This window comes from Callithrix jacchus, chromosome 5, assembly GCF_049354715.1.
Source record: "Callithrix jacchus isolate 240 chromosome 5, calJac240_pri, whole genome shotgun sequence".
NCBI lineage: Eukaryota > Metazoa > Chordata > Mammalia > Primates > Cebidae > Callithrix > Callithrix jacchus.
The window spans coordinates 111,138,753-111,164,551 of NC_133506.1; the positions used below are offsets into that span (position 1 = coordinate 111,138,753).

Genomic DNA, 25,799 nt, shown 5'->3' on the forward strand with positions numbered 1-25,799 from the left:
AAAAAAAAATGGCATAAAAAAGTTTGCAATGCCAGACGCAGTGGCTCACACCTGTAATCCCAGCACTTTGGGAGGCCAAGCGGGTGGATCATGTGAGGAGGTCAGGAGGTTGAGATCAGCCTGGCCAACATGGTGAAACCCCGTCTCTACAAAAATACAAAAAATTAGCTGGGGGTGGTGGTGGCCCCTGTAACCCCAGCTACTTAGGAGGGTGAGGCAGGAGAATCAGCTGAACCTGGGAGGCAGAGGTTGCAGTGAGCTAAGATCACCCACTGTACTCCAGCCTAAGTGACAAAAGCAAAACTATATCTCAGAAAAAAAAAAAGTTCACACCGACTTCTGAAAAGCATTCAGTATTTTGCTATTGAGATTGGAAAATCATCTATTTAGTAAACCTTATATTAGAAAAAAAAGTCAAACTCAAGTTTCTTCCCATTAATTATATTGGCCTTAGGCAAACATTCTTTCACTTTTACACTTCCTTGAATGCTCTAATCAAAGAGCAAACCCATCCCTAGACATCCCTCCTCCCATTCTCATAAAACAAATTAGCAAGTTCAGAAACAAAAACAAGAAAACCAATGTAATCAATTAAAGAGTTCCTGCCAGGCACAATGGCTCATGCCTGTAATCCCAGCACTTTGAGAGGCTAATGCAGGCAGATCACTTGAGGTCAGGAGTTCAAGACCAGTCTGACCAACATGGAGAAAACCCGTTTCTACTAAAAATACAAAATTAGCTGGGCATGGTGGTGCATGCCAGTAATTGCAGCTACTCAAGAGGCTGAGGCAGGTGAATCACTTGAACCCGGGAGGCAGTGGTTGCTGTGAGCTGACATTGTACCATTGTCCTCCAGCTTGGGCAACAAGAGCAAAACTCCATATCAAAAAAAAAAAAAAGAGTTCCAGGATTTAATACCTGAACTGAACAATGCTGACCAATGACCTAAATAAATTTGGGGCACATGCTTTTCTATCCCAAAGCCATCTGGATAAAGAAAGGCTGAAGACCTTTACATTGCCCCCATCAGGACACAGCATCCTATCACTGAATAATAGAAGACAAACACTGACCTAGTTTAGAAGTGCAGATGAAAGAAAATGAAAACAGGATACATGACAACGGCAAGGAAACCATGGTAACTGGAAGAGATGACTGCTTTGCTTACTTTATTTTGGTCAGAATAATCAGCAAGCTGAGCCTTTAGCTCTGTAATCTCGGCCTCTAACAGACAGATCACTTCTTCATAGTCCATTTCCATTCCATGTGCCTGTCTCTGTGCAGCTTCAGCAAGATGAATCCGACTTCGCAGGGCTCTTGTTTCTTCAACTACAGCTTTGGCTTCCTAAAGATTTCAAAATTAATGTCATTTAAGAAATACATAAGAAATAGGTCAGTGGTTTATACAAACTATTTTCATTGCCTGGAAGTTATAATTCTAAAAAGTCCACATACATATATTCTTTAGTTCTTTATTCTTTATTAAGTGAGGTAGTTGCCTGATCTTACTTTTTCCTTTGTTGATTTCAGTATGGAGTTGATTTCAGCATGGAATCTCTTGACTTCACATACCTAGCATAATATTTTGAAAATAAAGGAAGTAGAAGAGAGTTGAAAATGGAAAATAGAAGAATAAGAATGGGCTCAAAAGATACAAAGAGTAGGCTACAACAAAACTAAAGTAGGTGGTAGGACTCATGTTCTAAAAAGGTCTTGCAGTGTCATCAGATGCTGCTGAGAGATTTTTGGTAGTGTTTGAGGCTTCTCCATGGACCAATCTCCAGGGGCCAAAGTTTTCTCATGGACATCAATCTATCTAGTACTTAAGCCAAAAGGTAGAATTCAGTAGCAAAATACATAACTGTGTTATTGAATGCAATGCTCACAAGACATTTATGAACCACATGTTATGTCTCAGGTGCTTCACGTGTCTTTTCTTACTTAATCTTTAGAACAATATTGAGAGAAAGACATTATTAAAAAAACCATGTCATACATAAGCAAGACTCAGAGAAGTTATATGACCTGTTAAAGGACACACAGCAGTGCCAGCATCTGAAACTAGATCTGCCTGACTCCAACATTAATGCTGCCTTTCTATTGTTTTACTCTGCCTTTAAAAGAAAAAAAAAACAAAAAACCCTCATACAGCTATAACTTCCACCTTAGGAAGAGGATACGGTAGCCAAAACTACTTGTTCTCTCAAAATGTACTTGGAGGGAAAAAAATGTACCTTGGTACTGGGTCAAAGACAGTCCCCCAGGACACCAATATAATTTAATATGGCACTTCATATACTGTAAACCATTTCTTTTCCTTTACTTGATGCAGAAATCTCTTTTCTTTGCAATAGAACTTTCTGCTCCAATTGCCATGGCTAATATTAAACTATGGCTATTTTAATTTTTTCAGAACTGTTATGGGACATTTGCTTTAGTTTGAGCCTAAATACATTTGAAGTGCTGGGAGGGTTAGGAATGCTGGCATATTCTTAAGGGTCAGTGTTTCATTCATACATTCAATAATGGTATTAAGTATTTATTATGTGTCAGGTTCTGCTTCAAGTTTTGGGGGTAAACACTAAACAATATAGACAAAAAGCCTTCCCTCTTGCTCCTTGAAATTTACATTCTAAGTTTGGGGAGATAGTAAATCAGGGATGAGAGGTAAAGGTCTCATTGAGAAGATAACTGACCAGAGACCTGCAGGAGGAATGGAGTCAAGATTTCCTAAGGAGGAGCCTTCTAGGAAGAGCGAACAGTTTGCATGGAGGCCGTCAGATGAAGTTGTGCTTTGCATCTTTCAGAAAATGGCAAGGAAGCCAGTGTAGCAGAGGTAGGAGTGGTACAGAAGAGGGGAATAATAAGACATGAGGACAGAGTGCTAACAAGAGTGAATGTAGGGATGGAGGTGGAGTGAAGTGGCAGAGACTAAGAGAATTTGTAGGCTGTTGCAAGGACTTTGGTATTACTCAGGGTGAGATGGGACGTGATTGGAGGATTTTGAGCAGAGAATTGAAGTGATCTGACTTAAAGTTTAAAAGTGTTATTTTTGCTGCTGTATTGAGAATAGACTGTAGGTGGTCAGCAAGGGTGGAAGCAGGGAGAAGAAAAAGGAGACAGGCAAAAATTAACTGCAGCTAAGTAAGGGTGATAGTGGTAGAGCTGGTGTGAAACGGCTAGATTCTAAAAACAGTTTGAAGGTAAAGCCAACAGGATCGTTCATCGATAGCATTTATTTAGCAGCCATTGCATCTAGCAACCATGTTTATGACAAAAATACAAAGGGATAAAAGATAACTTCTCCTTTTCTGTCTCAACTTAGAACATCAGATATGACTTAGATAAATGGATGAAGAACAGAGGATGTTAGACAAAGAGAACCATGTGAACAAAGGAATAGAGACAAGAAATGTGACACACTGAGAAACAATACTAGACTAATTTTGATTAGAGTAGAGACTTGCTATAGGGGAATAATGAATAAAAAAAGGTTGGGGAGAGCGAGGGAGTCAGGCTCTGGTAGAAATGGCAAGCATGACAGGCAAAGGAGCTTGAGTCTGAAGAAGACCTGAAGGCCTCTGAGCAGAAAATGATATGAGAAAACAGTGCTTTAGAAAGCTAAATCTGGCAGCAGGGTGCCAGATGGTGAGATGTGGCCAACCAATTGCCTTCTATGCCCTTGACTCAAAGAACTTTATTTTCTTGTATCTGAAAGTAATATAATAAAATAATATTTTTAGAAAGAAGTATCTGGAAAAGAAAGGGACACTAACCTAGCCTACCCCACTAGTCAATTTTGTTCAGATGATCGAGAGAGTCTCTAGTGACACAGCTGGATCAACTTCACACCAGACTGCTGCCCTGCATACAGGAGGTAATGGCTAACTATGTGCCAGCACTGTTCTCAACGTTTTACATCCATCAACTCAGTTAATCCACACACTGCCATGGATATGTCTATTATTATCCTCCTAGTATTATCTGCATTTTATAGATAGGACATTGATGCACAGGAAAGTTAAGTAACTTAGAATCAAAAACATAATAATCGACAGCTAAGATTTGGCAGTATAGTTATAAAGTTCATGTTCTTGGCTACTATGCTATACTACCTTGCCAACTACAGAAAATGTTAGAAATAAAAGTCACTTGTAGATGACTTAATTATCACTGTCCAGCCCTGGATGAGCTTATGATGTGGCCATTACAATAGGCATATTTGAGGCTGCTTTACTCTCCATTTTTCATTCAATCAAGCTAATAAAAAAAGCCTGTAAAGAGAAAGAGGAAGAGCAGAAAATTCTCCATAGTTGCAAGGAAGAATAACTAATTTGATGATTTGTCTTCTTCACACTCACTTTGTGCAGCTTTTATTCCTCTATAAAAACAGCACTTTTATTTTTGTTCAAAGAATGCTAGTTAATTAAATGAAGAATCTGGATGGAATTTATATAGCCATTATAGTGCACTGATGGTAATACAGTGTGAAATGTAGTTAGGTGGTAAAAGATGCAGAGGTTTTGATGCTGAATAAATTCATGCTATTTCTTTTGTAAATGTATAACTGTCAGGTTGGTGAATGTGACCCCTTAGCAAAGTTCTAGCCCAGTTACCACTGAATGGCTGTTAAAAAGATTAGTGCATTGAAATGATGACTTTTAGAGGAAGCAGTAAAGAAAAGATAACAGCAGTGTGCCGTATTTAGCAATACAAGATCACATAAATCCATTTTCTCTTTTCCTCCCAGGCTGTCTTCTAATAAATAACTGTACAGCCTCCTATGTCAGTAACAACTGAGCCAGAATTTTCCCAGTACCTCACCATGAAACTGAAATTTCATCAGGGCAAATGCTGTAGTCTATTTACTGATTTACTATGTACTAGATAGAGTTTAATTCCATTTAGAAGGTTAGATAGTAAAAGAAAAACTAAGACATAGTAGTAAGTCAGAAAATCCACATGAGCATAATCCTTTTTAATACTAAGCAGCGTGAGCAAATGTACTAGAAGGGAATCCTAAATTATGAAGTAAAATCTCTGGCTTAAATTTTTTTTGGCAACACTGAGGAAATTTCTTCAACTCACACTGTCCCTTTATAAAATGAGGTTTTTCTGCCTCGCGTTTTCATGACGAATCTTTAAAGAAGACCAAATTCTTCTTTGAAAATGTAATCTTAATTAATGAAAATCTTTGTAGGCTACCAATACTTTGGACTTGTTTTGGGACAAAGGATGGCAGCAGCTCACACACAGGACAATAAATATGCTATGTGTTTTTCCACATACAGCACTTTTTCCCCACAAGGTAACATTAGAATAGTAATAAAAAAAAAACATGGGTTTTGGATGGGACATAACTAGGTTATAATCTTGGATCAGAATCTTCGATTTTTAAAAATGTTCTGGCTATATAATTGTCTAGGACTCAGTTTGCTCAGTTTTATAATCGGAAATCACACGTTATTAGATCAAAACAACTCTCACGAGAGTTAAAGAAACTATTATAGTCCTTGGTACAGTTTTCTTCCTTTTCCTTTTCCATACTTTGAAAAAATATACATAATGACCTATGTGATCAGTCAGCTAGACAAAATAATTTATTAAGGGTTTTCCTGAGTCACTCAATTAGCAACATCAGTTCTTGAACTTTGGAGAGTTGTTTGGAAACACAATTTGCATATGTCTTTTTTAATGTTAACAACAATCATGTAAAGCCCTTTCCTCCAGTTATGAGTTGTAATGAATGGCTCCCTATAGTAGAAGGAAAAAGCATTAAATGTAGCAGCACATCTGTAAATAGGCTAATACATCCATATCAGTAACTTGAAAAGTTCTGCAGTTTTTAAATTCATCAGTAAATCTTTCAAAATGTCAATAGTTGACAAGAGAACAATGAGACTGCAAAGAGATATATGTTTTTGTGCAATGTAACCTCTGCTACCAAGCCCTAAAGAATACTTCTCTTATCAGCTTCCTAAACCCACTCTTTGGAAAACCCTTCTTGGTCTTGGTACTGTTACAGCTTGTGAAAAAGATTAAGGGTTACTGCAGGAAAAGGGCTATTGAATGAAAATGTTTAAAAGCAAGTTATATCTAGTTTCCTTAACTTATGAGTCTGATTTGTTAAAATATATATAATATACCTTTCAATGAATAATCTCAAAGTGCTTTGCAGATATTGACAAATGAAGGTATAACTCACCCCTCAGGCATGAATGTATATGGGGGAGAATATGAATTCTAAGAACTTTTTAATAAACCTCTGACATATGCTTTCTTTTCTCTTTCCTCACTCCCCCTCCATGATTCATCTAGCCAACTCCTCCTCCTCCTTACCTAACCAGTAATTAGGCACTGTGAAGTCTTCATTTATAATGTAATGTGCAGCCATTGCTTAATTTCCATTCTTACCACTGTATTACTGATTTATATCTTTATCACCTCATGCTTGGGTACTATGAATATCACATATGTGATCACCCTGCCTACTGTGTTCTTTACTGTAATATATTCTGCATACTTCTGAAAGATTGATTTCCTCAAAATGTTGCTGTAGTACCAACTTAGGTAATAAACCTAAGAGCATGGTACATGATAAAATATATCCTCATTCTTCAAAGTTCTCTACTACCTATTCAAATCAACCTACTTACTAGCTTTAGTCCACTTAACTTTCACATGATTATCATATCCAAGTACATTAGCTTACCACATTTCCCAAGATACTTTGGGTCACATTAATCCTCAGGTGTATACACTTTTCACCTTTTTCCATCATCTAGTTATTACTTGTCTTTCAAAATCTATCTCAAATTTCACTGTATCTGTTTTTTTCCAGTCTACTTTTGCATAAATGATCTTTCTCTCCTTTGTTATCTTTTAGATTTGTTATCTGTAATTAATCACATATTTAGTACTCTTGCTATCTTGAAATGTCACTAAAATACTTTATTACCCAACTTTCTAAAATCAAAGGGTCTTGACTGCCCAAATTAGAACAGTCTGTCGGAGAGTAAAAACCCTATCTAATATGAGCAGGTGCTCTACTTAACATAAAATGAGATAAAACTGAGTTGACAAACCATGAAAATGACTATTTCATTTTTCACATACAGTAACTGCCTTAGGGAACTTTATTAGGCAAGAGGCTTTCATAGGACATTTCTTCAAAAAAACAGTTCAGATTTATGGGAATATTAGACCTATATTTCATTTAACAATTAAAATAACAAGCATAAACCATGCTTTGAGAAACACCATATCATCATAGGCAAATCATTTCATTATATTCCTGTTTTTTTTGAGACAGAGTCTCACTTTGTTGCCCAGGCTGAAGTACAGTGGCACAATCTGGATTCACTGCAACCTCGGCCTCCCAGGTTCAAGCGATTCTCCTGCCTCAGCCTCCCACGTAGCTGGGATTACAGGTACGTGCCACTACGCCTGGCAAATTTTTGTATTTTTAGTAGAGATGAAGTTTCACCATAGTGGCCAGACTGGTCTCGAACTCCTGACCTCAAGTGATTTGCCTGCCTTGGCCTCCAAAAGTGACAGGATTACAGGCGTAAGCCATAATGTATTAAAGAATATAATACATGACGCCTGGCTGTATTATATTCTTTCAATATAAATCTTTAAAAATCTTTTTACGGTATTTATCAAGCAAATAAGACTAAGTAGAATGAAGAAAATACCAAGGTTAAAAATAAGAGTTATATTTGTTTGTCAATTTTATTACTTGTTTTCATTATATATAAGATTTTAAAATTATGAACATTAGTTTATACTTCCTTAAAAATTACAATTTTCAGTCAGGCACAGTGGCTCATGTCTGTAATCCCAGCACTTCGGAAGGCCAAGGCAGGTGGATCACCTGAGGTCAGGAATTTGAGATCAGTGTGGTCAACAGGTGAAACCCCATCTATACTAAAAATACAAAAATTAGATGGACATGGTGGTAGAAGCCTGTAATCCAGCTACCTGGGAGGCTGAGGTAGGAGAATCTCTTGAATTTGAGACGCAGAGTTTGCAGTGAGTTGAGATCATACCACTGCACTCCAGCCTCCATGACAAAGTGAGAATCTGTCTCAAACAAAAAAAAAAAAAATACATCATGAGAAATATGGTGCATGTTCTCTAAGACTAATCTTGAAGGTCTTTTTCAACCCTTCCTAATTCCTTGATTCCACAATTTAGGTAGCAGCACTCATTTATAAAGTGTGTAATAATGATGGGTATCTAGGACTTCAAGAAACAAAGACTCTCTTTAGTTTGTATGAGAAAGCAAAATCTTCATTTTGCAAAGAAAGATTGGTTAAGCTTTGAAAGAAAAGCAGGTCAATCACATTATAATTAGCTCTAATTAACCCTCCCAAGAGCTTTCAACTGTTTTACCTGCAGCTGCCTCACTCACCAAAAGGTGCAAAATTGATTTCTGACTCTGAACATCAAAGAATATCAAAGAAACAATTTTCAATCTCCTTTATAAACAGAAGTCCCTAATCAAGGACAGATATAAAAATATACCTAGCTGACAATTTTCATCATATAAAATTTAGTCATAATATAAATATTAATTAGTTACAACCTCTTTGAACAATATATTTAACCCTGAACATGTATTTTCTGCTTTAATGAAGGCTGACATAGAAAAAGAAAAAAAAAAAAAAACTACTTCCCTAATTCTAGAATTCTGGTTACACATGTACCAAAAGGGAAAATTTGTAGTATTGGAAACTTCCTTTTGTAATTGCATATTAAACCCTTTTCATTAAAAAATGGTGCAGTTCAAAAGCAAATTTTAGGGGTATTAAACATAAGAATTCATCTGAAGTTTGGGATTTAAGAGAGATCTGTCTTTAAAACAGAAATATATTCCCTCCAAATTAACCTTTAGAGATTTAATTAAATTGGAACCAAAATTTCATCAAATTTTGTTTTGGAGGAATTTGACCAAGAATTCTAAATTTGAAACTAGACATAACAAGATCTAAATAAAAAGATTCTTAAGTTGATGTGGATGAATAAATCAGTGAAAACTGGTAAGCAAATTTTGAAGCAAGAAAAGATAAAGAAAGAAAGAAACAAGAGGAAACATGGCCCAAGGATTTAAGTTTCATAAAGCAGCAATAGCTGGTACTGGCCAAAGAGGAGTTGGCCAGTACAAAATGCTTTATAGTTGACCAACTATAAGATGGTCATTCACCTAATAAATATTTATTGAAAAAGCAACTAGAAGACCAGATAGCGTGAACAGACTCTAGATTATGTAAGAATTTAATCTATGATAATGGTGATAACACAAAACAAAAGTGGTTGCAACAGCTATTTGAAAAAACAGTGTAAAGTATAGACCCTCATCTCATACCATATATCTAACAAAACAATTTTTTAGATAAAGAAAGATATTAGAGGGTTCTGGGTAAATATATATCTGAAATATGGCTAAGAATGAACTTTAATAAAGTTATAAAAAAGGAAAAATCATAAAGACAAAGGTTTGACTACATACAAACACTTTTGAACTTTAAAAACTTAAAAAAAATAGACAATTTGTAGACAGAGGGAAATATGTACTGCAGAATTGGTAGAAAAAGGATTAATAACTACAGTGTAAAGAGATCTTATAATTACAGTAGTAAAAGGGGGAAAACAGTGATTAATTAAGAATATGAAAAGAGGAAAGAGGAAAAAGCAGTGCTGGGAAGCAGACACAGACAAGATAAAGGGCAAGTGGCAGGGGTAGCAGAATACCACTAGCAACCACATCAGGAAATCAGCTGCTTTCATTACTGAAGAACTGAGATGAAGTTCACAATTTAATTTCAAATCCATGGTTACAGACTATCTTTGATATCTAACGTGGATGACAGTTAATCAAAGGAATATTTTCAAATAGAGTGATTTATTTATGTGGGATTACTCATGACTAGAGAAGTCCTGTTTTTAACTCTGAAATAGCTTGTGAATAAATCATTTGACACAATGTCATGAGTCCCATACTGAAGTAAGGGACAGAAAGTGTTTCTCACATAGTAAACTGCCAAGATAAGAGTTTTATAGTATCAACTGCCTTATCACTACTTCCTCCTTGGGTAAAATTTACTAGTTTGTCAGCCAAATTAATTTATATTGCTCTAATCTTAAAAAACAGATAATGTTCAGCTTCTAAGCAGATGTTTAAGATATACCCTGAAAGGTGTTCTCTTAGCAACTGAATAATGAAATGTTAGTGATGTGTACCTGTTTGTTTTTAGTAAAGCAAAGAAAATTATGGAAAGTAATGCCTACTTTTCTATGTAGATATGCCTCTAATAACTCACAAGCCACAGGAGGCCTATTATAAAATGCTTTCTAGAAAGTGATGATTTTGCTCTATTTTTCTTTTTCCTTACTAGATTGAGAGCTCCTTGCAGAACTGTATGTTTAGCATTCACAATGACTCCTATAAAGCATGCATTTAATAAATGTTTCTTAAATCCTCTTAGCAGGTCTCCCTTATAAGTTAACTATAGGGCTATGTGAAACAATTGATGAGAAAGTATGACATGTGGTCCCTGAATAGCCAGAAAGTAAGTGGCTCACAGTATGGAACCTAGAACTTTATCAGCATCAATTCTAACTAAGCCAACCCACTACAGGCAATAATCAAATGAACTGGAAGGTTTCTATGAAGAATTGCAGACTCTTCCAACATTGAAAATTCTGTGATCCTAAATTGAGTTCTATATTATAAATACGATAATAAAATTTCTCTTAGAATCCTTAAGATGGTAAGATATTTTCTACAATTAAAAAGACAACTATTTGGAAATGAGAATTTTGAAACAGACACCTTTGTTTGCCAATGCTTGCTTAGAAGGCTACATTCACCTCTAATGAATCACTAGGTATGTTGGTGTCTGTGCAAACAGGAATGCCAGCTGGGCTATCCAAAAGCTATGTGCTGGTGTTCCTTCTCCAAGCTCACTGTCTTCACCTTAGGCAGTTTCTTGGGCAGAGTCTAACAGTAGAGAATACAAGAGTCATTTTCTGAATCACAAAAAAGGAATTAACCTAAAAAAAAATTCAACTAGGTTTGTTTAATAAGTTTTTTCAACCAGATCGCTGTCTATCACTATAAGAGCTTTATAACTTCCTTTTTCTCAAAGAGATTTTAAAAAATCTTTTAAAAAAGCCTTTTCCAACTTCCAGATACACCAATCAAAGCTCATCATTACTGGTCATTAGAGAAATGCAAATCAAAACCACAATGAGATACCATCTCACGCCAGTTAGAACAGCGATCATTAAAAAGTCAGGAAACAACAAATGCTGGAGAGAATGTGGAGAAACAGGAACGCTTTTACTCTGTTGGTTGTAGTGCAAATTAGTTCAACCATTGTGGAAGACAGTGTGGCAATTCCTCAAGGATCTAGAACCAGAAATACCATTTGACCCCGCAATCCCATTACTGGATATATACCTCCAACATTATAAATCATTCTACTATAAAGACACATGCACAGGTATGTTTATTGCATCATTATTCACAATAGCAAAGACTTGGAACCAACTCAAATGCCCATCAATGATAGACTGGATAATGAAAATATGAAACATATATACCATGGAATGCAGCCATAAAAAAGAATGAGTTCATGTCCTCTGCAGGGACACGGATGAAGCTGGAAACCATCATTCTCAGCAAACTAACACAGGAACAGAAAACCAAACACCGCATGTTTTCACTCATAAGTGGGAGTTGAACAATGAGAACACATAGACACAGGGAAGAGAACATCACACACTGGGGCCTGTCTGGGGGTTGAGGGGCAGCAGAGGGATAGCATTAGGAGAAATACCTAATGTAGATGATGAATTGATGGGTGCAGCAAACCACCATGGCATGTGTGTACCTATGTAACAAACCTGAACGTTCTGCAGATGTAACCCAGAACTTAAAGTATATATATATATATTTTAAAATTATTATTAAAATTTTAAAAATTATATATGAAAAAGCTTTTTAAGATAATTGTAGAGATGGAGTCATGATTTGTTGCTCAGGCTAATCTTGACCTCCTGGTCTCAAGCAATCCTCCTGCCTCGGCCTCTTACAGGTTGGGATTACAGGCATGTAGAGGAGAGTCTAGTCTTTATCCAACCTCCTCCAGCAGTTACATCTTGCATGACTATAATAGAATATTACAACTAGGAAACTGACATGAATACAATCCACCAACTTTAATTGGATTCAACCAGTTTTAAATGCAATCATCAATAAGAAGGAACAACCTACAGATAGATACACACAAGAATTTGGATGAATCCCAAGGGAATTGTTGCTGAGTAAAAAGAACCAATCCCAAAAAATGACATACTGTATGCTTCCATTTATACAACATTCTTGAAACGACAACATTATGGAGACATAGAATAGATTAGTAGTTGCCAGGTGTTAGGGGAGCAGTAGGAGGTGGCTGTGGCTATAAAAGAATAGCATGAGGGATCTGTGTAAAGAGGGTTTTTGATAGAAAATAAAAATAAAACTTGTCATTCTGAGGCCATAAGTGACTATCTGAAATGGAAACAGGAACATTTTACTACAGCATGCTTTTAGAACAGAAAAGACTGACAAGTATATGTATTTTTCTTCTTTTTCCCTCTGAAGATGAGATAGCATCCAAAATACCTACTAGTGCTATACTGAAAAACTAGTAAAAATTTAGATCACTAAAGAAAAATAAAAAGAAATCATACCAGTTCTAAAAATTAGAGAATTTATTGCTTTTTAAATAATTACACAAAGAAACACAATCTTTAAAAGTGTGAAAATGTGAATAGTACTTTAGTAACCACTTATTTTTGTTCCTTTTAGAGATATATTTAATTTGTTCTTAGAGTTTCCTTTGTTGCTTCATCTGTAAACTAAGATAGCTCACATGTCAGCTGCACCAGCTGTTATCAGATTCAGGTTCAACCTCAATTGTCCACAGACAATCCTGTGTTGATTTGACCTTACATTTCTGCCTCAGGACTTCATGCACTCAAGAACTGAACCCAACCTTTACACAGGTGAGGCCAACTACAACTGGGCTTATCTGAACCCAGAGAATTTGCCAAATGCACAATATCCCATGTTTCTTTAGGGCAGAGACCAGTTCAGACAAGCTAAATATTTTGGCTTTGGACTATTCACCGATTCATTGCTGCCTTAGGTCATAACACTATGCTGAAAGAAACTTTAAAAACAACTTAAGTGTGAGAATAGGCTTTAAAAAGTTGTTGATCAAAGGAAGTTGCTAAAAGAATGGCCCATGTCTGTTAAAAGTTGTTAGAACTTGAAGAAAAAATAACAATAATTTCATGGGAAATTGTGCTCATGATTTTAAACTTACGCTCGGTTATTCTATAAGACATAAAAACTCATAAAAAAATACTTGAGTTTTAGAGAACAGTAGAGCCAATTCTTTACAAAACAGTGAATAGATATTCTGGTAGCTATCCCTGATTGAATAACACAAATGAAGGTTATCCTTCCAGTGAAAAACAAGCCCTTCACAGCTTGTTTTAATAATCAGGTTATCTATATGTTTAAGGAATTTACATGGTATGATCATTAGTGCTATACTGATTTCATGTCAAGATCTTCGAAACGATATCAAAGGAAAGAAACTGTCAAATTTCATACAATTTAAGTTTCTAGTTTTAAAAAATTTTTAAGAGAAATTATACACACTCTCTTATTTGTAATTTTTAAAGACATTTATTGTGAAAAAAGAAATTAATCTTTGGAAAAATGGAAAAGTATTTTCACTAAAGCATAGGAACTCTTTCATTAACAATAAATCTGTATCATCAAAACCCCCTTAACAGAATAATATCGTTCTATGTGTTTAAGAGAAGCTGAATAGTATCCATGGTCAATATATTTTTAAATTGGACACTTTTAGGGTTGATTTGGGTAGTCTACTGTTTTTTATGGTGAGTGTATGCTTATAAAATGAATGGTGTTTCACTATGTATGCCTGTGGGTTTCTATACACAGATGTATACATGTAATTCTTTTGGCTTAAACTGGAAAATATACGCTACTTAGTGTATAGTTGTTAAGCCAAAATTGTTTTGGCTTAAACAGAAAATTATACACTAAGTACTACTCTGATTTCACACATCTTTACCCTCAATCTCATTTATCCTATTTTGTTGATAGCATCATAACAGCCTCTTAGTCACTAAATTACAAAGGCTTACTATCTCTGCTTATTACTGCACATTCTATCACTGTTAAAGCTGGTTGACTTTATCCTCATGGTGTCTTTTGCATAGACTTTTTGGTATATTAGCATAATAGCATAGACCTATTTGGTGTATTTTGGTACCATTACCCAGTTAAATCCTCCATTGCCTATTACCTGGACAAGTGCTTCTCAAATATCAAGGTGCAAACAAATCACTTGAAGACTTGTTAAATGTAAATTCTGATTCTACAGGTCTGGGATGAGACCTGGCACTTTGATTTCTAAGTTCCTGATTGTTGATATTTCTCCTGTTGCTGAGATGCAAGTGACACTACCAAATTCATACTTGAGGGCTTCCTCAAAGGCTTCCAAAGCCCTCCCTCAAAAGGCTTCCAAATTTATAATAAAATGTTGTTGATTTGTAACCTAAAAAAAAATCAAACTTGCAGTGTAGATATTTTTAACCCTTTTATATCTGTCAAAAAAGAGTTTCAGATAGAAAATAAAAAACAAGTTTTCATCATGACAAATGGTGCTCCAGCTACATTGCATCAAAAATTTGAATTTATTAACCCTATCAAAAGTGGGCAAAGGATACAAACAGACACTTCTCAAAAGAAGACATTTATGCGGCCAACAAACATATGCAAAAATGCTCATCATCACTGGTCATTAGAGAAACACAAATCAAAACCACAATTAGATACCAACTCATACCAGTTAGAATGGCAATCATTAAAAAGTCAGGAAACTATAGATGTTGGAGAGGATATGGAGAAATAGGAATGCTTTTACACTACTGATGGCAGTGCAAATTAGTTCAACCATTGTGGAGGACAGTGTGACCATTCCTCAAGGATCTAGAACCAGAAATACCATTTGACCAGGTAATCCCGTTACTGGGTATATACACCCCAAATCATAAATCATTCTATTATAAAGAAACATGCACATGTATGTTTATTGCAGCACTATTCACAATAGCAAAGACTTAAAACCAACCCAAATGCCCATCAGTGATAGACTGGATAAAGAAAATGTGGCACATATACACCATGGAATACTATGCAACCATAAAAAAGAATGAGTTAATGTCCTTTCCAGGGACATGGATGAAGCTAGAAACCATCATCCTCAGCAAACTAACACAGGAACAGAAAACTAAATACCACATGTTCTCACTCTTAAGTGAGAGTTGAACTATGAGAACACATGGACATAGGGAAGGGAATATCACACACTGGGGCCTGTCGGGGGTGGGAGGCAAGGGAAGGAGGGCATAAAGACAAATACCTAATGCAGGCAGGGCTTAAAACCTAGATGATGGGTTGATGGGTGCAGCAAACCACCATGGCACATGTATACCTATGTAATAAACCTGCGTGTTCTGCACATATATCCCAGAACTCAAAGTAAAATTAAGAACAACAATAAAACTTTGAATTTATTGACAGTTTCAAACAAAAAAGAGACTGTTTTATTGTTTTATTCCACTGTATGATACATATTGAAAATATTTGTGCTTAGTTGTCTCAAGCTGATTTTATGAAAAGCACTGCAGATACAGTTGCTAACACTGTTTAGTATAAGTATGTAAATTCCATGAGTCATCAGTAGTTTATAAAACTGTTAAAAGAAAAAAAGGAAGACAATACATTTTCTGATGCTATATTATTTGTCAATACTTCCTGGCTGAGCTGTGAGAGAGATTTACAAAGATTTTCTGTACTTTTAACTCCAATTAAAGATTTCTTAAACAAAAGGAATGTGCATCTAATATTCAGTAACCAGACAAAAGAAAATGGCAGTGTGATTTACATTTTCTTATTAATATTACAGTGTATGTACATGAGTTAAATTACATAATGCAAGGAAAAGGAAAATTTGTTTATGAAGCTAGATAAGTATAAGAATTTATACTGACATTGAAATTTTTCATAATATAAATAAAAATAATGATTTTACAAATTTTCTACTATAAGCTAATATGTAGATCTTAATTATTGATAGTGTTACATAAATTGGCTATAAAAACTGAAAACATTTTGAAGTATGCTTTTTTCATACTGCTAAATTTGGAGTTGCTTTCATTATATGTAATAGTTCTTGAATTTTATGCTAATATTTTTTGTAGAGTTGGGGGTTCATCATGTTTCCCAGGCTGGAATGGAACTCCTGGGCTCAAGTGATATGCCTGCCTTGGCCTCCCAAAGTGTTGGGATTAAAATTATATATATTAAAATTAATCTTACTTGTTTCTTTTTACTTTTTTAAAAGTGTGGCTATTAGAAAAAGTAGCAGTATATCAGTGGCTTTCATTATATTTTTAAGGGACAGTGCTGTTCTCGACTATTACAATAGCCTTTCATCTGATCTTCTGTTACTTCCCAACTTGCTATCAGTTTAATCTTAAAGTATATCCTTCATTTATCCCTTCATCCATTCACCAAACGTTTGAGTACTTACTCTCTACCAGCTATTGTTGTAAGAGAAATCAGAGAAGAAATACAAGATAGCTGTCTTCGTGAAGCTTATCCTCTAGTTGGGGGACAAAGATACAGAGCAAAATTTAAGTAAATTATTTAAGATGTAAGATAGTAATCAGTTATACTAAAAGAAACTCCTCCACACACAATAAGGGTTACAGTGTTAGCAGAATAATGGTGCAAAGAGACCAGATGGGCTGGAGAATGATTAGAGGGGTGGAGAGAGGTGTGGTAAGAGCTGAGGTCCTCGGGGTAAAAGGAGTATTGGGATGGGGAAAGGACAGCAGGTCATGCAGGACTACATAGGCTTTAACAGTTACTCGGAGGTTTCTACTTGCAGCATTTTTGGCTTACTTTGAATAAAATGGAAAGTCCTGGAGAGTTCTAAGTACAGTTTTAAAACAGTATTTCTGGCTGCTGTGTTCAGATTAGAAAGTATGGGAGTGAGGTAGGGCAAAAGCAGGGTGATCTGGTAGCAAGCTATACCAGTAACACAGGCAGGACTTGACAGAAGCTTAAACCACTAATGGAAGTGGTGAAAAGTGGCAAAATTCTGTGATTTCTAAAAAGTAGGCCCAACAAATTGGATATGAAGTATGAAAGACAGAGTGGGGCCAGATTATACGTGGAGACAGTTGTTCATTTCTTCTCCTTGTTAAATATTTTAAACTGCAGTCCTCTAAGATCTTAGGTTGGTATTCAACTGCTTATATGTGTAGGCCCCAACATACCCACTGAAATATCATTTCCTAACAGCTTCATCTTTCCATGTTTCCCTTCTGTTCCTGGGTCTTTGATAATGATGTTGGTAGAAGAATACATGTTCAAAATTAGTATTCAAAACTAGATTCCTGACAGGTTTAGGCTCTTAAATTCTCAAGTCCTATGGAAAACTTATAAGGTAGATATTATTATCACTTTTTTGGATAGGAAGATACAAATATATTAAGAAATGAAGTTAGCATAGGAAAGGTCTTTTTTGACCCCAAACACAAGCAAATTTCCCCTTTTATATCTTGATTTTCATGTGGTTTTCTCAGTCTGAAAGGCTCTCCCTTTCTGTGTCTGGTGCAGCTCACATGCCACCTTATCTATGAAAGGCCACCTTATGCCCTCAGTTAAAATTACCTTTTTCTCCTCTTTATTAAATAGTTAATACAAATCATTTTTACCTCTTAATATTTTTTCTTCTATTATTTATAATAATATTTGTTGAGTGGTATGTGCTGTACAGCTACACATATTAACATCTATGTATATTATCTTAATACCTCTAATATTATTGTGGAAGATCTTATTATCAAACCCATTTTAGAGATGAGTAAACTGAGACCCAGAAAGATGAAGCAGTTTGACAAAAGTCAAAAGCCAGCAAGAGACACAGGGTCAGGGTATAAACCAAGATGGTATAACTCCAAAGCTCATTATCTGCTGCACTTACCCTTAGGCCAATTAACTGTTTTTTTGTTTGTTTGTTTGTTTTGGTTTTGGTTTTGAGATGGAATTTCACTCTGGTACCCAGGCTAGAGTGCAGTGGTGTAGTCTCAGCTCACTGCAACCTCCACCTTCCAGCTTAAAGTGATTCTTGTGCCTCAGCCTCCCGAGTAGCTGGGATTATAGGCATATGCTACTATGCCTGGCTAATTTTTTTGGATTTTTAGTAGAGATGGGATTTTGCCATGTTGGCCAGCCTGGTTGCAAACTTCTGACCTCAAGGGATCCACCTGCCTTGGGCTTCCAAAGTGCTGGAATTACAGACATGAGCCACTGTGCCTGGCCAATTCACTGTGAATCATATAAGATTCTCTCTTTTGTTTATATATTTTTTCATATATATCCCATTTTTTCCTTTTTTGTATTATTAAATTTTGATACAAATTAGCCTTCGACTACTTATTCATGCAGACATGACCTTTCTTAATAACAGAAATTAATCCTTTCACAGAAATAAATACAGGAGGGCCTCATGTGGAAAAAGTAGGTACTGCTAGAAAAAGAAAACTGCTATTTTTCTTTAGATTCACGTCTTATATCAGCCCTTGATATAATTAATATTTATCAATCATGGTTAATATTCTAAAGTTTATATATTCCAAGTCTTTAGGAGAAAATAAAAATTTAAAGTTAAGAAAAGAAAATCCCTGAATTTATTCTACATGTGAAAACTAACAAGAAAGATTTGTAAATGTCGATTTTCAGGATGCAAACACTAAAATGTAAAAAGATCTGGCCATACAAACTCATGCAGGTATAAAAGACACAGAATGAAAAGCACTAAAAAGTCTTATCAAAGTACAAAAATATTTAATAAATGTGGGTCTGAAAATTGACCCCACAATAGAGGACTTAAAACAAAACTTTCCTTTGAAATAATTTCAAATATTCAGTTGAGCTGAAAGAATAGTATAAAGAATATCCTCATATCCTTTGCCCAGAATTACATAATTCCCCAGGTTCATCCTTTTGCCAACATGTTCATGAGTGAGAAACAATAGACTCTTGTAAGCCACTGATAGTAAGTGGTTGTTGCTGAGATTTTGCATGTTCTCAATCTCTCCCATATATATATTCATATATGTAATATTTATATATACATATAATTACATATATATGTGTATAAATAACACACATGTATATATAAATATGCACACACTTTTTTAATCATTTGAAGGTAAATTATATACATCAGCATCTTTTATTTCTAAAAACTCCAATATTTCCTATGAATAAGGATATTCTCTTATATAATCACATATTTTCTAAGAACAAGGATATTCTTTTATATAACCACAGTACAGTTAACAAATTTAGGAATTTTAACATTAATTCAATGCTTTAATCTACCATCTGTATTCCAATTTTGTCAACTGACCCAATAATGTCCTTTACAGCATTTTTCCCATTCTGGTAGAGGATCCAGTCTGGAGTCAGATGCTGTATTTATTTTTCTTGTGTCTTTAGCGTTTTTTAATCTGTAAACTTTCATTACTTTTTCTTCTAAGAAAACAGCACTGACATTTCTAAAGAATAAAACCGCCCCCCCCAACAAACCCCTCACACATGTCTGTTTTTTTTAAAACAAAACTTTATTTCATTTTGAGCTTGCCTGACATCTTCATGGTAAGATTCAGGTTATACATTCTCGGCCAGAAAACTACATAGGTGATGTAGCAATTTTTTTGGCATCATATTTGGAGCCACAGGATGCCCATATGTTCTTCATTAGTGACATCAACTTTTAGCACCAGTCAAGGTGATTTCTGATTTCTCCACTGTATAATTGCTATTTTATCCCCTTGCAATTAATAAGCAGTTTATAAAGAGATACTTTAAAACCATGCAAATAAGTAAATACCCTGCTCTTCATCAAAACTTTCCCCTAAATTTAGCATTGAATGATTTGTGCCTGATCAAGTCTGTACTAAAATTGATGTAAAATGCTGATTTCCAAATCTAGCAGCTTCTCTGAAATTACCAGTCAGTATTCAGCATCCTACTATGAGCAAAACTACTCTTTTCTCCCTATTAATTAATCTATTTACTAATGGTATAGACTAATGAATTACTATTTCTTCTATATTCTGCAATACACATCTGTACTAAATTATTTTGGTACTCAAGTTTGTCCATGTTTGGCCAGTGGAACCCCTTCAAGCTAGTTCCTTGTGATATGCCCCTGTCATTTTGAGCATGTCCTTATTTTCTGGCATAATAAGATATTCCAGGCTTATATTTTACTTATCCTTCCTCGTTTCTGAAATCAGTCATTTCTCTGAGTAGCATGGGTTCCTTTTAGTGGGGAATGGTATCTGGACACTTAGATATAGTAATGTGCTCATTGCTATTAGGGTATCTTCTTTCTTAGCCCTTTAAGTTGATAGAACTAGGGAAGATATACATATACAGATGGTCCCTGACTTACAATCATTTGACTTAGTGATTTTTTTGACTTTATAATAGGCTTAGTAGGGTATTAAACACATTTTCTACTTATGATATTTTCAACTTGGTTTGGGTGTATCAGGACATAGCCCATTGTTGAGGAACAAATGTATATATATACATGCATATATATATATATATATATATATATATATATATATATATACACACACACATGTTTATATACACATTCATATATAAGAAATACTGTATTCACAATGATACATCCAATTAAAGCCCATCCCACAGGGTTCTTTCGTTCTTTCTTTTTCCTTTTAAGAGACAGGGTGTCACTACGTTGCACGGTCTGGAATATAGTCACTAGTCACAGGCACCATAATAGCACACTGTAGCCTGAACCTCCTGGCTTAAAGCCATCCTCCCACTTCAGCCTCCTAAGGAGCTGGAACTACAGATGCATACAACCACACCAGCTCCGGGTCCTTTCTTGACTTCATTCATTCTATTTTGCCTTTTCTTTTTCATTGAGATTCTGCTTCTTAATAATAATGAACACATTTGCTCAGATCTATAAAGCATCTAAAATTATTTCAGAACTGCTTTGCTCCACTACTAAAACAACAAAACAGAACAAAAAGACATATCAAAAGAAAAGGGTTAGAACTTCTATGAAATTCTTTCCCAACTCAATCCCATCCTGACAAAACACTGAACACAAATACTGTGTTCAACAGTTATTTGAATTGGTTCTATCATTTTTTTTTCTTTGCTATAACTATGGTATTCATTTGAAATACAACTAGATTCATTTGCTTCAGTATGCTTGCAGTTTTAGGTTTATTTTCCCCTTTCCATCTTAATTTTTAATATATTTTTTGAATGAGTAGAATACTAATATGTACACAAAAGTAAATATTACATGAAAAGGTATTCTTAGAGAGGTGTCACTCTTTCCTGTACCCTAACATGCATGTCTACCCATGTTGTAGGTAATCAATTTCATGTTGTAGTTTATCCCTCCTTTGATTTCTTTTACAAAAATAAGTAAGTATATTTGTAATTTTCCTTGTTCATAAAAGATACAGAAAGAAGTGACACCTCTCTAAGAATACCCTTTCAGGCCCGGTGCAGAGTCTTACAGCTGTAAATCTCAGCACTTTGGGAGGCTGAGGCAGGCAGATCACCTGAGGTAAGGAGTTGGAGACTAGCCTGACCAACATGACGAAACCACATCTCTAATAAAAATACAAAAGTTAGCTGGGCATGGTGGTGTGCACCTGTAATCCCAGCTACTCAGGAGGCCAAGGCAGGAGAATTGCTTGAACCAGGAGGTGAAGGTTGCAGTGAGCTGAGATCGTGCCCCTGCACTCCAGCCTGGGTGACAGAGCAGGAATCCAAAAAAAGAAGAATACCGTTTCATGCAATTTTTACTTCTTACTTCTAGGTACATGTTAATATTCTGCTTCTTTTCCAGGAGGAGCAATTTGTCTGATGATGTTCATTATCCAATTCCTTTAGCAGTTGCTTATTGTTAAATGTTTAGGTTCTGGAGTTGTGTTTTTACTGGGGGATGTCCTCTGTCAGAGTTTTATTCCATCATTTCTTAGAGACTAGAAGTTCTACGACAGTATAGATTTAACTGGCATTTCTTTTATTATGAGAGAAAGAGATTGAGTATCTTCCTTTGTTTAAGTAACATTTTTATAGCTTTTTTTGTGCATTATCTGTTCAGGTTTTTTGCCTATTTATCTATATAATTTTAATTTCTCTTCAACTATTAAAACTTCTAATTGGTTATTTGTGTATTTGCATGCAATTTAGTTTTGCATATTAATTTTATATCTTGCTTATCAACTTACCGATTTACTTTTATCTCTCTAGGGTACGCCAGATTACTACTATATCATCTGCAAAAAGAAATAGTTTTATCTTTTCTTCTCCAAGTCACATGCCTCTAATTTTATTTCTGGTCTAACTATATCTTTTTTTGTGTTATTTTTATTAAGTTTATACATCAACACTATACTTGCTTCATGAAAATAATTTGAAAATTTTCTTTCATTTTTTACACTCTGAAGCAATTTATATAGTTTTGAGACTAACTGTTGAAGATTTGGTCAAATTTCTCCATAAAACCATCTTGTCTGGTCTTTTTTTTTTTTTTTTTTTTTGAGACGGAGTTTCGCTCTTGTTATCCAGGCTGGAGTGCAATGGCGCGATCTCGGCTCACCGCGCTCACAGCAACCTCCGCCTCCTGGGTTCAAGCAATTCTCCTGCATCAGCCTCCCGAGTAGCTGGGATTACAGGCACACGCCACCATGCCCAGCTAATTTTTTGTATTTTTAGTAGAGACGGGGTTTCACCATGTTGACCGGGATGGTCTCTATCTCTCGACCTCGTGATCCACCCGTCTCGGCCTCCCAAAGTGCTGGGATTACAGGCTTGAGCCACCGCGCCCGGCCTTGTCTGGCCTTTTTATCTAGCATAGATTCTTGATAACTTACTTTCTCTCTTCTACAGAGAACGGCCTTTTAGACTTTCTATCTTTACTCTGGTCAGTTTCGGCAAACTATATTTCTTGAAAAACTTTTTTAAAAATAGGTGAGTTGATCTTAATCATGTAAATTAAGATAACCGTTATGTTTGGTCGCTCTATCAAATTGTCTTATGATGAAATTATGGTGTGTATTTACTGCATTTTTATTTATTTTGTGTATCCTTTTTACTTAAACAATTCTTTTTGGCATTTATAAAGGTTTGGATTTTCATTCTCTGGGTTACCTTTGCATTATTACTTTTTAAGTGTTTGCTATTTCCTCTATTTTTTTTTACCTGGTATCAGTTTTACGCAATATTTGTTGATGGTTACTCTTTGCTTATGTAACAAAATGATGTATTCTGTTTTCTTCTTTTTTCTTTTTCTCCCATTAAAATTCTTTTCATCTTTTGACTTTTGTTCACACATGTAATATTGACATATTATTCTTTCATCCATGCACTGACTTATTTTAGTCTCACCTGTGCAATAAAATAAATTAAGTTCTCACTGTTTGGAAACATTTTCCAAAGTTATTTCAGTCATTTTTTAGTTGGATAAAACTCATCCTATGTGAGGGTTTTCAGGAATACCACGTGTGTAGTATTCCCTTAGTACTGGTATAGTCCAAACTGTTTTCTATGGCCTTGATATTTTAAAGTTAGGTTGGCTGTATACAACATTTTTGTATACTTTCTTTCTTTCCTTTAGTGTCTTGAAAATGTTGTTCCACTATTGCCTTACTTTGCATGTTGTTTTGAGAAACCTGATGCTAGTCTAATTCTATTGCCTTCGTAAGTTACTTGATCTTTTTTACTTGGAAGCACTGTGCATTTTCCCCCCTCTATCCTTAAAGTCTAATAATTTTACTAGAATGTATTCTAGAGCTAATCTTTCCGGTCAGATTTCCCCTGTACCTGATATTAGATTCAGGTCTTACTTTAATTCTAGAAAGTTTTCTTGGATTATAGTTCTAAGGATTAGTGCCGTTCAATTATTTTTATTGGCTTTTACATCTTGATTTCATTTTCACTTTACTAGTTGTTTATCTTGTTTTCTTCATTGTCTTTTCACTTGATTATATTCTTCTTGGGGCAATTTGTAATTTAGTTTTCCTTACTGATACGATTTTGTCTCTTCCTTCTTTCCTAAGTTTTATCAACTCTCATTTCACTTTTTCCTGAGTTGTTGTTGTTATTTTGGTCAATATCTACTATTATTATTTTTTAAGTTTCGGATTTGAAGTGTCTTTTTCTTAGCCCCAAATGCTTATTTGAGGATATCCCCTTGAGCGTGGAGTGTAACGTTATAGTTTTCTCAAGCTTTGTGGTTAAATTGTTTGGGAAACTTTTCATTAGGAGGAAAGCTTTCATAGATACCATCTAATTTTTTTCAGTTGTTTTATAATGATGGAGACAGACTTTTTGTTCTAATCTTTTTTATTTCATAGAAAGAGTTCTTAGTTCAAGAGCACCCTCTTCTGTGCAGTTTCTTTTATGGATCTTATTGTTGATGGTGATAGGGTAGGGTGGGTAGATGAGTAAGTTGTGTTCCGATTTCATTTCTGTAAGATCTTTAATTTTCTCCTATTTCCTTCTTTCCCGTCATTGCCTAGTCTCCAAGGAATTCTATCCATTCTCTATTTATCTGATTCTTCCCCAGAAGCAATGGTTCTTCAAGGCTGCCATTTCTGATTGCATCCATACCTTGAAATCTTTTTATTTTTATTTTTATTTTGTAGCTAGTACTAAGAACCACCAAGTGCTAACCTATGTTTAGTATTCTAGCATTTATTGTTACACTTTCTCTTTCTGGGGGTGATTTTGTTTGTTCTTCATCTAATTCATTGTTTCTCTCTATTTCAGAGTCTTTCAAGCCTTGCCTTCTCTGTTCTCTCTATCCCAGGTTTCAGTACAGGCAAGCTGCAGGAGTTTTGTTGGAATTACTACTTTGCTTACTTTATTTATATGTACTTTAAAGACTGTGGTGTGTTCTGTCACAGTCATATTGAAAACATGAGTCCTATATGGTTCTATTTGATTTCTTTGTTGATTTTTATGTTTTCTAGGGGGAGCATGTGAGGGAGATTCAAAGTCAGGTGATCACTGCTGATCTCTAACAATGTTCTCCTGTTTATATTTTATTTGTCATTTGGGTTTTCATTTTATGATATTGTCACATATTTGTTTTATAGTAAGCTATTTCAAATTCTTTGAACAATAATGCAAAGTGAAATAAATATTTGCTTTTTATTACTAACAAATAAATGTTAAAAATACTCTTGCCTTAAAGGCTTATTTATTTATTACACTTTAAGTTCTGGGGTACATGTGCTGATTGTGCAGGTTTGTTACATAGGTATACATGTGCTATGGTAGCGGTATGCTGCATCCATCACCCTGTCATCTACATTAGGTATTTCTCCTAATGCTATCCCTCCCCAATCCCTCCACCCCCTGCTATTCCTCCCCTAGACACATGCACACGTATGTTTATCGTAGCATTGTTCACAATAGCAAAGACTTGGGACTAACCCAAATGCACATAAATGATAGACTGGATAAACAAAATGTGGCACATATACACCATGGAATACTATGCAGCCATAAAAGAAGATTAGTTCATGTCCTTTGCAGGGACATGGATGAA

The 25,799-nt window shown here is 35.1% G+C and overlaps 1 protein-coding gene across 5 annotated transcripts in view; it reads right to left on the minus strand.

The window, feature by feature from the left end:
• The window catches only part of STXBP4 (syntaxin binding protein 4), a 259,468-nt gene that overhangs the window by 155,624 nt on the left and 78,045 nt on the right, over positions 1-25,799 (minus strand). For all 5 annotated transcript variants that reach the window (XR_013535859.1, XM_035301150.3, XM_008997349.5 and 2 more), the window contains one exon: positions 1,169-1,345. Coding sequence is in view for 4 of the 5 variants with exons in the window: in XM_035301150.3 (XP_035157041.3) it covers positions 1,169-1,345 (177 nt within the window). In the remaining variant the exon portion in view is untranslated. The remainder of the gene's footprint in view (positions 1-1,168; positions 1,346-25,799) is intronic.